The sequence below is a fragment of the Trichosurus vulpecula genome, chromosome 5 (genome assembly GCF_011100635.1).
Source record: "Trichosurus vulpecula isolate mTriVul1 chromosome 5, mTriVul1.pri, whole genome shotgun sequence".
Lineage (NCBI taxonomy): Eukaryota > Metazoa > Chordata > Mammalia > Diprotodontia > Phalangeridae > Trichosurus > Trichosurus vulpecula.
The window spans coordinates 105,607,543-105,621,768 of NC_050577.1; the positions used below are offsets into that span (position 1 = coordinate 105,607,543).

Here is a 14,226-nt window from a genome sequence, read left to right on the forward strand (position 1 = left end):
TAAGTGACTTGCCTAGGGTGACACAACTAGAAAGTGTCTGAGACCAGATTTGAACTTGGGTGCTTCTGACTCCAGGCCTGGTGCTCTATCCACTGTACCACCTAGCTTAACCTATCCTCAATAATTTCTTCTTTTGCTTCATTCAAGAATTTAATCTCTATTTTCCAGTTCTAGATCTATGATTCTACGGATTGAAATGAATGGAGTCGAAATTACTTAAGGCCATACAGTTTCAGCATCAGGATCAGAACCTCACTGATGCCTAGTCTGTTGCTGGTCCTTTCAGGAAACTGAATATACCTACATATGTACATACATGCATACAACCTTTCTTCCAAGAGTTGAGGCTCTCAGCCCAGATAATACAGGGACAGTCAGAGTGTCCAGCTCCATAACATCACCCTTTGTTCCACCTCTTCAGGCTACTAAAGCTTTGACAGGTATTACATGTGCATTATAATATATAGGGTACATACACATATATACTGGGGTATATATGGGAACACTGTAGAGAGGCCATGTTGTGTAGCAGATAGGACCACCTCAAAGTCAGGAAGACCAACCTCTGTGACCCTGGGCAAGTAACAAATCCTTTTGGTGTCCTAGGACTATAAGTTAAGAACAGTTGTTGATCTTTGTTAGTGGGACTTTCCTCACCTGGAATTTTCTACACCTTCTGAGCAAAGAAAGTGTGATATTTACATAGATAAATACTTGTGTATATATATGTACATACACCATAATAAAGGCATATGCCATATATGTACATGCAGTGTGAATATATATGAGACAATATATATACACTATTAAGCAATGTATTTATGTTTAAATGTATATTATATTTAAATGTAATGCACAATTACACAATATGTATTATATGTAATTGAATATAATACACATGTGATAAAATATGTGTATTGCCTATATACTTGCGGTGTATCTCTGTGTACGTACTGTGTACGTATATGGTGCATGCACAATGCCCCCAAACGCCCATCAATATTTAATGATCCAATCTACACACGTGTGTGTATTTAGGTGCACATGGACCAGCAGCCCCAATCAGAGAAACAAACGGAAAAATGCAAGAGTGCCTATCCTCTGGGGCTCGCTGGGAAAGCGGCACCTGGCCGGAGGAGGGAGGGTGGCCCGCTGGGTGGGGAGCACGGGCGCAGGTGAGCTCAGGCGGGTAGCTGGGGTGGAGGAGGTGGAGGAGGAAGAGGAGGTGGAGGAAAGCGGAGGGCTAGAGCCCGAGGCCGGAGAGGGTCCCTCCCGCCGGGCCGGGCATCCCCGCTAGCCCGCCTCTGCCCCCGCCCCCTCCCCGCCCGCGGCTCCTCCTCGCTTCGCCATGGTGGAGCAGGGAGACGAGGCGCCGCTTCTGCGCTGGGCCGAGGGCCCAGCTGTGTCCCTGCCGCAGGCCCCCGAGCTCCAGGCCGGCGGCCGGGGATGGGGCGCCGGGGGCGGCGGCGGGGGCCTGGGAAGCGGACCTGCATCCGGGGCCCGGCGGGCTGCAGAGCCCGGGAAGAAGAAGAAGAAGGAGGAGGAGGAAGAAGAGGAGGAGGCGGAGTTCGGTCCGGGGGAACTGCTGCGGCAGCAGTCCGGGCGTCTGTCTTTGGAGGAGGAGGAGGACCAGGTGGTGGCCGTGTTCGTGGTCACTTTCGATCCCCGCACTGGTAAGAGCCCCGCCGGAGCCCACCTGGGCTGTCGGCCTGGCAGCTGCTGGCCGCCGAATGGGGGGTGGGGGGGGGGGGAGAAGAGAGGCTCCGCTGCGCGCGCATCGCACCAGCACACCTGCACCCCAGCCTCGTAGGGCCCCCATTGGGAGCGGGGGGAGTTATAGCCTCGGTCACTGTTCCGGGGATTTGGGGCCCCGCGGGCTGCGGAGTCTGACACCGCAAGCCGCTGAGTCCGGCTCCGGCAGCGGGCTCTCTCCGTTACCTGAGCAGGGAGCACGCCCACCTCCGGCTTGGGTGGGGAGGTGTGTGTGCGGCTGTTTAGCTTGCTCTTCAGGTGACTTCCCCCCGCTTGGGGTTGCTGTAACCCTTTAGGAAGGCTGTTCCCTCACCTTTCCATTGACTTTACAAATTTCCATCCCCTGGCTTCCCAGCTGTGCCCACAGCCCATCCCCACCTAGCGGTGCTCGCTCTGCCTCATTTACCCTGGACATGAGTAATCACCAGGTTTTTCTAACCTGACTAGAGTTCCTCCCCCCGCCTCTTTGACAAGAGAATTCCTGTGGCTACCTTCTCTTGAAACTTGCCTTTAGGTATCCTGGGACTCTGTCCCAATGGATAAGTGCAGTTTTTTTCTTTAATCTCAGGATCTCCTGAAGTTAGAAGCCTAGTTAAGAGATTAAGCTAGAAGCCTCTTTAAATAAAGCCTCTTCTAGGCTATTGGGAGTGGGGGGGGGGAGGGGAAGAGGGAGGAAGAAGTTTTCGAATGCCTGTTACTTTATGTATTTCACGGAGTACTGATAGAGTGAGTATAGATTTCTCCTGGGCGTCTCAAACATAACATAAATCAAACAACTTATTATCCTTCCCCTACCCTATCCACATGTTGTTCAAATTTCGCTATTTTTCTTGAGAGCACTATCACCCTTCCAGCTAGTCAATAAACATTTATTAAGCACCTACTGTGTGCCAGGCACTTTGCCAAGCACTGCAGATACAAAAAGATGCAAAAGACAGTCCCTTCCCTCAAGGAGCTCACAGTCTAATGGGGGAGACAACAAGCAAGCAAATAAGCATCCTATTTGCAGGGGAAATAGGAAATAATTGAAAGAGGGAGGGAATTAAGAGAGGTGAAAGGCTTCCTGTAGACGATGGGATGTTGGTTGGAATTTAAAGGATGCCAGGGGCAGTGGGATTTTAATTGAGCTTTGGCGAGATGAGAAGGGAGAGCAACCCAGAAATGAAGGGGACAGCGGGAGAAAAAGTCCTGAGCGGAGAGAACCAGTGTCTTGTTCATGAAATGGAAATGAGGCCAGTCACTGGATGGAAGAGTACATGGGGGAGAAAGTGTAAGAAAACAGCGAAGGTAGGAAGGGACCAGGTTATGAAGGGCTTTGAAAGCCAAAGGGAAGATGACGTGATTCTTAAGGTAACAGTGAGCCTCTGTGGTTTGAGTAGGAGTGACATCGTGGGGTTGTTGAGGTTTAGGGGTGCTGGGGGACCCAGAAATATCGACAGGTCGGTCCTGCCTGAATGAATTCAACCCAGGCCTTATTTCAGCCAAAGAAAAACAAAGTTTATTAAAAATCCGCCATATCGGCCATACTCTTAAGAAATCTCAGCATCGGCTAGACTCTTAAAGAATCTGAGCCTTTTGTATGGCTAATGCCAGAGGGCCGGATTGAACCTTGAGCCTTTGTAACGCTTAGGGAAGCAGGCTAGATGGAATCTGCGCAACTTCAGGGAGGCCAGATGCATCTTATATACTGAAAGACTGTGGGAGGGATCTAGGGGTGGCCAAGTAGTCTGGGGTGAGGGGAGGAGGGTCCAGGGAGGATCTTGATGGGAGTGGCTAGTAGGCTGTGGTGCCTAGAGGTAAGGCCACAGGAACCAAGGGAATGGGATTGATAAAATCAAGAGTGGGAAGTAGCCTGAATGCAATCCAGAAGTAAGGGATTTGGGCAGATAGATAATGAAAAGCTTATGGCCTCTAGCGAACTGGAAATGAAGTGGGGAAATCCAAGGAGATTTCAAGGTGGGGTTTTCCAGGGCCCTTTAGACAAATGGGACCCAAACTCTTTTGGGGTAAGGGGCAAAGGTCTCAGATTGGGCCTGTATCCTGTCAGGGTCTGATCTTTAGAAAAATTACTTTGGTGGCTGAATGGAAGAATATTGGATGGTGAAGAGACTTAAAGCAGACAGATGTACCAATAGGTTTATTAGAATAAGTCAGAGTGAGGTGGTGAAGGTGTACACCAGAGTGATGGCAGTGTCAGAACAGAGAAGGGGGCACATCAAGAAATGTTGCACAGGTGACAGACAGTCCTTGGCAATAGAGTGGATGAGAAATAGTGAGGAGTTAGGGATGACACTTAGGTTTTGAGACTGAGGGACTGAGATGGTGATGGTGTTGCCCTCTATAGTAACAGGGAAATTAGAAGGGAGAGAAGAATCTAGGGGAAAGATGATGAGTTTCCTTTTGGACATGTCGAGTTTAAGATGTGTATTGGACAGTCAGTTCAAGCTGTCTGAAAGGCATTTGGAAATTACAGTTCATAGGTCTGCAGAGAGTTTAGGGCAGGATAGGTAAATTTGAGAATCATCAGCACAGAGATGGTCATCACACCCATAGGAACTTATGAGATCACCTGTGGAAAAGAGAAACATCCCCAGGACAGAGCCCTGTGGGACACCTCTAGTCAGGAGTTATCCCAATTACAGTTAGTTGCCCCAAGTTTGCAAGTTTGGTTTGTTGCCCTTTTTTCCCCTCTCTAGGTTATTGCGGCATATCTGTGACAAATATTGTCATTTTTCCACCCCCAAGTCTATTGCTTCTACCTCCAAGTCTATTTCATCCATCTTTTTTTCCATTCATATGGCTCCAACCATGATTTGCCATCTCTCACTTCAAGTCTTTCTTCTCCAATCCATCCTCCACACAGCTGTCAAAGTGACTTCAATGCAGTGCCGATCTGATCATGTCATTCTCCCCCTCAATTCGCAGTGTCTCCCTGTTACTTCAAGGATAAAGAATAAACAATTTTGGCATTTTAAACCCTTCAGAATAGAAATTCCTCTTGATGAAAACTGTGGTCCATTAGACCAAATTAGACTTACCGTTTTCCAAACATGACACACTTGTAGCTCTCCATTGGTTGTCTTCCATGCCTGGAATGCCCTTCCTCCTCAACTCTGCCTCCTAAAATCCTTCATTTCCCTCAAGGGTCAGTTCACAAGTCAACTTATACTTGAAGTGTTCACTGATGGCTCTCTTGTTCCACCAAATTACCTTCTATTTAGAAGCAGAGTTGCATTGTGGATGAATAGAGAGCTGACCTGGGCACCCAGAAGACATGAGTTTAAGTTTTGTCCCTGCTACGTGCTTTCTCCATGCAAGCCACTTAATCCCTTAGTGCCCTGGTAACTTAAGACTATAAATTGCAGAGAAGGTAGAAACCTAAATTGGGAAAGGTAGGTTTCTTTTTTCATCTGAGAGCTCTCCTTGCCAATGAAATCACAGATCCAGTCTCTGTCCCTAAAACACACACACACACACACACACACACACACACACACACACTCACACACTCACTCACTCACACACACTCACACTCGTGCTGGCTCGTGTTCTCTTTCCTAGCCAGGTCATAAGCTCTTGAAAGAATAGTCCACTTCACTGTTGTCATTATGTCCCCAGCATGTAGTGCTGTGCTTGGTTGATGGGAGTGTTTCTATAGGATGAAAATGAGAATAGATACCCTTATTCCAAAGATCTCAGACTAGTGTGGTGGCCACTCAGCTTAATTTCTGGGTTGCTGCTTGATTAGTAGAAAGAGAAAGGATTTGAAGTCCTGAGTTCAAATTCCTACAAAGCTACTTATTTTCTGTGTAACCCTTGGGCAATTGTGAACCTCAGTTTTCTCCTCTATTGTGGTACTTAGACCTCCTGTTGGTGATTGTGAGGATCAAATGAGATTTTGCATGTAAAGTGATTATCTGGGTGGCAGATGAGTACCTTATTTTATTACATGCAAGGATAGGGTAAGCACATCCATCCTTCTTTTGGGAATGACTATAAAAGGTGAGATTTTTATCTTTCAGCCCCACCTAATTAGGGAGTTGGCATTAAGGATCTCCAGAGATGATGGTTCCTGCTGGTAGGAAGAGCCTTTTGTTTGAGGCCTAAGAACTGTCCAGGACAAAACTAGCCAGAGAACTCTAGAAATCGTTGTACCATCAATTCTAGATTAAAAGGATAATTTTCAAAAGGAAAATATTGCTCATGATCACCCACTAATAGACTTGAGCACTAAACTTAGCTGTCCCTGGTCAGAGTCTAAGAGGAACTGGGAAGAAAAGGAGTTGCCAAGAATGTCTAGAGAAGGGGTAAGAAATTCCCCTCTAGAATTTTTTCTAAAGAGAGTCGCTGTTTAGCTCATTTGAATTTATGAAAGGTTTTTGCAGTGGGTGAATTTATACATAACTGTAGCTTTTCATTTGTGATGCTAAACATTTTACAAACACTACTTATGCTTAGAGTACCCTTGATCTGTGGAGGAAGGGAAAGAGCTACCCTGAACCAGTAGCCCTTGGTGAACAGAAAAGACCAGGACCAAAAAGAAGGTGGTGCCCATCCGTAGTGGCAAGCAAAGTGGGATTTTTTGTTGTCTTTTGTTTTGGAGTGATTCTCAGCACTAAGACAATCAAGTGCCTTTGAGTCTTGCCTTTGTTTCAATCAAGAGTCTTTGATTGAATTGGGAGTCTGTGATGACCAGCTTAAGTCAAAGGAAGGCCTAGGTCACATGGTTGTGAGGCCCTCTGACCCTGAAGAAGTGTATATGTACTCTGAGGTTAGCATTTTTCTTGGGGCCCAGTCACTGGAAGAGTATTGCATGATTTGACCAGATGAGACTCTGGGTAGCCATTGTTAAGGAGCTTGAAAACCAAGGTGTTGGTTCTTTTCTCTCTGGTAACTATGTATGTATGTATGTATGTATTGCTATGGACAGACAGAACCTCTGTCTGCTGATTTGTGTTATTTGCTCTGTTTATATGCTCTCTGTTTGTAATTTCTGTTTGTGTTTTACCTGAAGTTCATGGTACTAACTTTTTCCCCTGAACTAAGGGAATGATATATGAATGTTTAATTAAAGTCAGATTATAAACCCCTTAATGTTACTTTCCATAGAAAAGCAGATCAAAGAACATGTGCTAGCAGCCCTCCTGTGTGCTGGTGTTATTGGCCTTACACAGCCGCAGTAGCGGCATGTAGCATTGTTGTTACACCATCTGTCCCTAATTGTTTCACAATTAATAAAATTGGGTTTGAAGGGACTGTGTTGGGGGGTGGGGGCAGGGAAAGGTGATAGTATACTTGTATGTATAGAAAAGCTTCTGAGAGATTGGTCCCTGTAATGATAGTGGATAATGTTCAATGATAGTGGATATCAGGAACAGGAATGGTGGTATGGTAAATTTAACCCAAGTTCCATTTTCTTTCAAAGCTGCTCTTTGTCATTGGCTCAATGGGAGGAAGGTGGTGTGAGAGGAGAGACAGTTTTAAATAAGGACATCATCTATCTCTGTTTCTTCCCTTTTTTTTTTTGGTAGGAAGTAGCTCTTCTATTCCCCTAAGCTATTATTGTCATAGACCATAGAGTTGTGTCCCCAAATACTAGGGTAGATATGAAAATGGAGGCAACAAAATGGAACAAATGCCCCTAAGAGATGATGGTTTGTTTGTTTTTCATCCTTTGAGTGCTCCATCTTCTGAGAAAACATTTTAATGATGCTTATTGGCCCTTGGTTTACATTCAAAGTTTTTATTATTAATTAATTAATTTTTAGTTTTCAACATTCACTTCCACAAGATTTTGAGTTCCAAGTTTCCTCCCCATCTCTGCCCTCCCCCCACCTTAAGACAGTATGCATTCTGATTACCTCTTCCCCCAATCTGCCCTCCCTTTTATCACCACCCCCCTTATCCCCTTCCCTTTCTATTTTCCTGTAGGGCAAGATAGATTTCTATACCCCATAGCCTGTATATCTTGTTTCCCATCGCATATAAATACAATTTTTAACGTTCTCTTTTAAAACTTTGAGTTCCAAATTCTCTCCCACCCTCTCTCCCTCCTCACCCACCCTCACTGAGAAGGCAAGCATTTCAATATATGTTATACATGTGTGGTCATGCAAAACACTTCCATAATAGTAATGTTGTAAAAGACCAACTATATTTCCCACCATCCTATCATGCGCCCCCCACCATTTATTCTCTCCTTTCACCATATCCCTTCTCAAAAGTGTTTGCTTCTGATCACTTATTCCTTCTTACCTCCCCCCTTTCCCTTCCATTTTAAAAGCTTTTTCTTGCCTCTTTTATATGAGATAATTTACCCCATTCTACCTCTCCATTTCTCCTCCCAGTACATTCCTTTCTCACTCCTTAATTTTATTTTTTAGATATCATCCCTTCATATTCAACTTACCCTGTGCCCTCTGCATATGTTTATAAATGTGTGTGTATACATATATGTATATATATATACATATTCCCTCCAACCACTCTTATACTAAGAAAGGTCTCATGAGTTACAAATATCATCTTTCCATGTAGGAATGTAAATATTTCAACTTTAATAAGTCCCTTATGATTTCTCTTTCCTGTTTACCTTTTCTTTTTTTTTTTTTTTTTTTTTGCTTTTTGGCAGGGCAATTGGGGTTAAGTGACTTGCCCAAGGTCACACAGCTAGTACATGTGTCAAGTGTCTGAGGCCGGATTTGAACTCAGGTCCTCCTGACTCCAGGGCCGGTGCTATACTCACTGCGCCACCTAGCTGCCCCTCCTGTTTACCTTTTCATGTTTCTCTTGAGTCTTGTATTTGAAAGTCAAATTTTCTGTTCAGCTCTGGTATTTTCATCAAGAATGCTTGAAGGTCCTCTATTTCATTGAATGTTTGTTTTTTTCCCCTGAGGTATTATACTCAGTTTTGCTGGGTAAGTGATTCTTGCTTTTAATTCTAGCTCCTTTGACCTCCGGAATATCATATTCCAAGCCCTCTGATCCCTTGATATAGAAGCTGCTAAATCTTGTGTTATCCTGATTTTGTTTCCACAGTACTCAAATTGTTTCTTTCTGAGTGCTTGCAATATTTTCTCCTTGACCTGGGAACTCTGGAATTTGGCTATAATAGTCCTAGGAGTTTTCCTTTTGGGATCTCTTTCAGGAGGCGATTGGTGAATTCTTTCAATTTCTATTTTACCCTCTGGTTCTAGAATATCAGGGCAGTTTTCCTTGATAATTTCTTGAAAGATGATGTCTAGGTACCTTTTTTGATCATGGCTTTCAGGTAGTCCAATAATTTTTAAATTATCTCTCCTGGATCTATTTTTCAGGTCATTTATTTTTCCAATGAGATATTTCACGTTGTCTCCTATTTTTTTCATTCTTTTGGTTTCATTTTATAATTTCTTGATTTATCATAGAGTCATTAGCTTCCATTTTCTCCATTCTAATTTTTAAGGAATTATTTTCTTCAGTGAGCTTTCAGACCTCCTTTTCCATTTGGCCAATTCTGCTTTTAAAGGCATTCTTATTATTGGCTTTTTGGATCTCTTTTGCTTTTTAGGTTAGTCTATTTTTTAAGGTGTTATTTTCTTCAATATTTTTTGGGTCTCCTTTAAGTAAGCTGCTGACTTGTTTTTCATGATTTTTTTGGCATCACTCTCATTTCTCTTCTCAATTTTTCCTTTATTTTTTGAGCTCTTCCATGGCTTGAGACCAATTTATATTTTTCTTGGAGGCTTTGGAAGTAGGAGCTTTGACTTTGTTGACTTCTTCTGGTTATATGTTTTGATCTTCTTTATCCCCAAAGTAAGATTTTGTGGTCTGAGTTTTTTTTCTGTTGTTTGCTAATTTCCCCAGTCAATTACTTGACTATTTAACTCTTTTTTAAGACAGGGCTTTGCTTCCAGTGTGGCGAGTGTACTGTCCCCCAAGCTTCAGGGGTTTTGTGCAGCTGTTTTCAGAGATACTTTTAGGGACCTGTAAATTTTCAGTTCTTCCAAGGTGGTATGATCAAAGGAGAGGTGTTTACTCCTCTCCTAGTCTGTGCTCTGGTCTGTGAGTGACCACAAGCACTCTTTTCTGCCTTGGAACTGTGAGGAGGATTCTCTCTCCACTGCTGTCACAAGTTCCACCTTGCCAGCACTCCTTCTTACTCCAGGACCTCGACACAGATGCAAGCATGGGCAAAGCAAGAGAATCTTGTCTCAGTGCCAGCAAAGAGCTGCAGTCCCCCTATGATCAGCCCTTTGATCCCCCACCACTGTCTGTGGGCTGAGAGTGCTCCTTTCTCACACAGGTCCAACAGACCTTTTCTACTCACCTTCTAAGTTGTCTTTGGCATTTGTGGGTTAAAAATTCTGCAAATTGCTACAGCTGCCAGCGATTCAGTTCCCTGAGGCCTGCTCCAGGTTCACTGGGGCCCATTTGGTGCTGGATTGTGCTTCTCTCTCAGCTTGGTGCAGTAGACCTTTCCTGTCAACCTTCCAGGTTGTCTTGGGCTTGAAATTTGTTTCACTCTGTCATTTTGTGGGTTCTGCCGCTCTAGAATTTGTTAAGATTCATTTTTTACAGGCATTTGGAGGAAAGCTCAAGCAAGTCTCTGCTTTTACTCTGCCATCATGCTACCACCCCAGCAGTCTATAGTCAATGCGCACACCTGTATGTAGAATTTTCCTTAGGTGATACTATTGGCACAAAAAAATGGAGTGTAGACGGCTGAGAAAGCTTGAAGAGGCAAGTTTTCTTTGAGGTGTTACTGTTTCTCTTTGATGTCTGAGGCTTCTTTTTCATTTGAACAAACATCTGTGCACTGTGAGGGAAAACCACATGGTTTGGGTCCTCAGGGAGATGATGCTCTAGGAAGGAGGCTAGAGAGAACACATGTATATGGGTGATTTTGATAGAAGTTAGCAAATGATTAAGTGCAAAGCAGGGGTAGAATAGAGATCCTGTTTATCGGGTGTGATCAGAGAACTATGCTTGGAGGTAGCTGCTGAGCCTAAAAGGAGGGGAAAGTAGGAGGCAGAGATATTATTCCAGGCCAGGAGATGGGTGTGTGCAAAGTCACCGGGGCAGGAGCCAGGCAAGGTGAAATCAGAGAAGTTTGGAATTTAGGAAGGAGGGGAGTGCTGTGAAATAAGTTTGGAAAGCTAGTTTGAAGCTGCAGCATAAAAGACCTGGTATGGCCACCTCAAATGTCATCATTTTACTCATCAGGCAATTAAAAGTCATACTGGGTGATCTTACCTGTGCATTTGAAAGATTACTTTAGGTAGCAAGGGTGTCAAGTTTGGAATATAGAGGAGAAAGGCAGGAGTCAATAGAAATAATGACAGCTCACATTTACACAGGGCTTTGCTGTTGTTGTTTAGTTGTTTAAGTTGTGACTCTTTGTGAACGCATTTGAGGTTTTCTTGACAAAAGATACTAGAGTGGTTGGCCATTTCCTTCTCCAGGTCTTTTTACAGAGGAAGAAATTGAGGCAAACAGCATTAAGTGACTTGCCCTGAGTCACACAGCTAATATATGTCGGAGGCCAGATTTGAACTCAGGAAGATGAGTCTTTCAGTCTCTAGGCCCGGCTCTGTGTACTATGGCACCGCCTAGCAGCCAGGGTTGCACAACTGCAGAATCTCAAGAGTTGGAAGGCACCTGAGAGGCCATCTAGTCCAATGTCAACCACAGCAAGAATGTCCTCTACAATGTTTCTGACACTATTATTCAGATTTTGCGTGAAGACCTTCTGAGGCAGTTCATTCTACTTTGAGATTCTACTCTAATTGTTAGGAAGTTTTTTCTTATAGCAAGGAAAGGAAGTTTTCTTTTTTTTTTTTTAACATTTGCCTTCTCATGATTTCTACCCATTGGAAATAGTTCTGGATGTCAGACAATTCCTAGTTTTACTCTCCTCCTTTTTAATAAATTCTAAGATGAAGTGATCATCGTTTCCACCCTAACAACTGATTCCTCCTAGTTAGTATGAATCAGATTTAGAATTGACTTTCCTTCTTGTTTGTTGCTCTACCTTTGCAAGAATGAAATTAATTCCAGTGTGGAATTAAGTTGGGAATTTCTGACCCTTCTTCCTTTAGTAGAGAATTCCAGCAGGTATATGGATAATGGAAATTCTCATCACTATTGTATATCATGCTAGGCTTGTGGTCCCTTTCTCAGACTCCTCATTTAGTTTCCTCTCCCTGTGCAGGTGGTCTGTATTGTACTGTGATGACAGTATCACTTTCATTTCTGCCACCATTTATCTTCATCCAAATGCATGAATGTACCTCACCATACTTGTGGTTTCTGGATTTCCTCGTGTGAATAACATGCTACTCTACTACCACCACTTACCTTTGAGTAAACCTCTAGAACCTTTCATTGAGGGGTCTTGCTCTACCAGGTCTCAATGGGATCCATGAAGTCAGACTTTCCTTTTTTTCCTTTATACAAATATTAGAATTTCTAGTGCATCTTGCTCTAGTTTACAAAATGTTACCTATATTTGTGTATAGAGACATCTGAGATGATGGGTTTTAGTAGTGGCTCCTTTCGATAAACCCAAAGACTCCTGCTTCTGAGATAAGAACTCACTATTTGACAAAAACTGCTGAGAAAAATGGAAAATAGTATGGCAGAAACTAGGTGTAGGCCAACGTTTCACGCTGTATACCAAGATAGGGTCAAAATAGGTACATTATTTAGACGTAAAGGGTGATACTATAAACAAATTGGGAATATTGACTCTTTACTTGAATAAGATCTGTGAATTTCTGGTATGTCTGTTGTCATTTTTTCTATATTATAATTATGGTATTTAGCTTGGTATAGGGTCCGTTATGTCTCACTGCCTCCCTTTTTGATTATTTTTGTTAGAGTTCAGGCAAATATATTCCTATCAGTTTCTAATGTGCATTCCATCGTGGCCTAGGAAAAATTGTTTTTCCTATATAGACCTGCGTCCCAGAAATCCAATTCCCCTTCTCAGACACCATCTTATTAACCAGCAACTCACTTTCCAGATCTCATCTTTCTCTTTTGAATCCTTTGCCTTTGATGAGCACCCGCTTCCCTAAGGTATTCAGTTCCTTGCCAAAAGCTTCATAATTTTTGGCAAGGCTTCCCAAGTTCTTTCTGGTTTTGTAATTTGTACCTGTACAAATCGCCAGAATTGATCCAGTTTGACAAGTTTTGGTAGGTTCCCTGTCATTCCTTGGATACTTGCTCCAGGAAGACAGCCTTTTACTGTTAGCCTCTTCTCTAAATAACAGCCGCATGCCCTGCATCAGGGAGTCACCTATCACCATTACTTGTCTTCTTCTGACACTTATTGGATCATCTCTCAGCACCTTTGAATCTATAACGTCATTCCTCGGAGGTCAACAGCTGCTAGTATCAAAGATGGAATTTGAACCAGAGTCTCCTGTCTCAGAGTTCAGCATTGTTTCTACTACACATCTTTTTAGGCCCATGTGGTAGAGTTTTGGCTTTGGCGAGGAGGAATAACACCTCATTTTCTAAGATGAAAAGAAAGGGGGAAAGAGGTGGGAAAAGACATTTTTCAAGTGGGAAAGAAGAAAGCTGGACATCTTCATCCTTCTCAGTAAAGTAGTGAACTGGATTCTCAGCTGAGAAATGCTGAGATACAATTAGAAGCTTGAGGAAGAAAGGAAATTACTAGAATTTTCTTTTTTCCCTTTTAAAAATTCTGCACTTAACAAACATCGAATAACATAATCACTTTCATATATACAGTTGAAAAGAAAAGAGGAATATGTGTGTGTGTATAAATACACACATATCTACATACATTGTATATATACACATATATACATAAAAACTGCCCATTTTCTATGTACAAATTACTTTTCTTTTTATATAAGCCCTGCTTGCCTATGATTGCTTCTGGCCTTCCCAAAAGGAAGTTTTGAATATGCTTTGTGTAGAATGAGAAGATAAAAGAATTCACTTGCCTAGTCAGTAAGACTTGCTAGAGTAGCTGCTTCTCTGCCCAGTAGGGAACTGAGAGCTGCTTGGAATATAGGGAATGATAGGTTCCTGGCCAGGGGTGGAATGTATCTAACAAGGGCAGGCAAGTATTTATCTGCCTAGGGATTTAGAAACCTAATGAAACGGGCTTTAACCTGAAAAGGAAAGAAGCAGAGAGCTTCTATCCACCAAGCTAGACATGATACAGAGTAGTTACTTTGTAGAAAGAAAAGTAACAAAAGAGAAACTCAGAAATTCATAGGAGATAAAAGTCGAAGGAAGAAGCTAGTAGCCATACTCCTGGCCTCAGATCTATACACCAAAGTGTAGTTAATAAGCAAGGTGTACTAGAGATCCTAACAAGCAAATTTGACCTCATAAGTATTAAGGACACTTGATGGGCCAGTATCATTGACTGTAATGTGGCTTCCAAAGGCTACATACCTTATTCAAAATTAATAGGATAAGTAAATAGGCAGAAAATGGGTGGAGAGCAGATTA

The 14,226-nt window shown here is 42.9% G+C and overlaps 1 protein-coding gene across 1 annotated transcript in view; it reads left to right on the forward strand.

The window, feature by feature from the left end:
• Positions 1 to 1,348: 1,348 nt before the first annotated feature.
• The window catches only part of DENND11 (DENN domain containing 11), a 52,873-nt gene continuing 39,995 nt past the window's right edge, over positions 1,349 to 14,226 (forward strand). The window contains exon 1 of the mRNA XM_036761413.1: positions 1,349 to 1,673. Coding sequence (XP_036617308.1) covers positions 1,349 to 1,673 — 325 coding nt within the window. The remainder of the gene's footprint in view (positions 1,674 to 14,226) is intronic.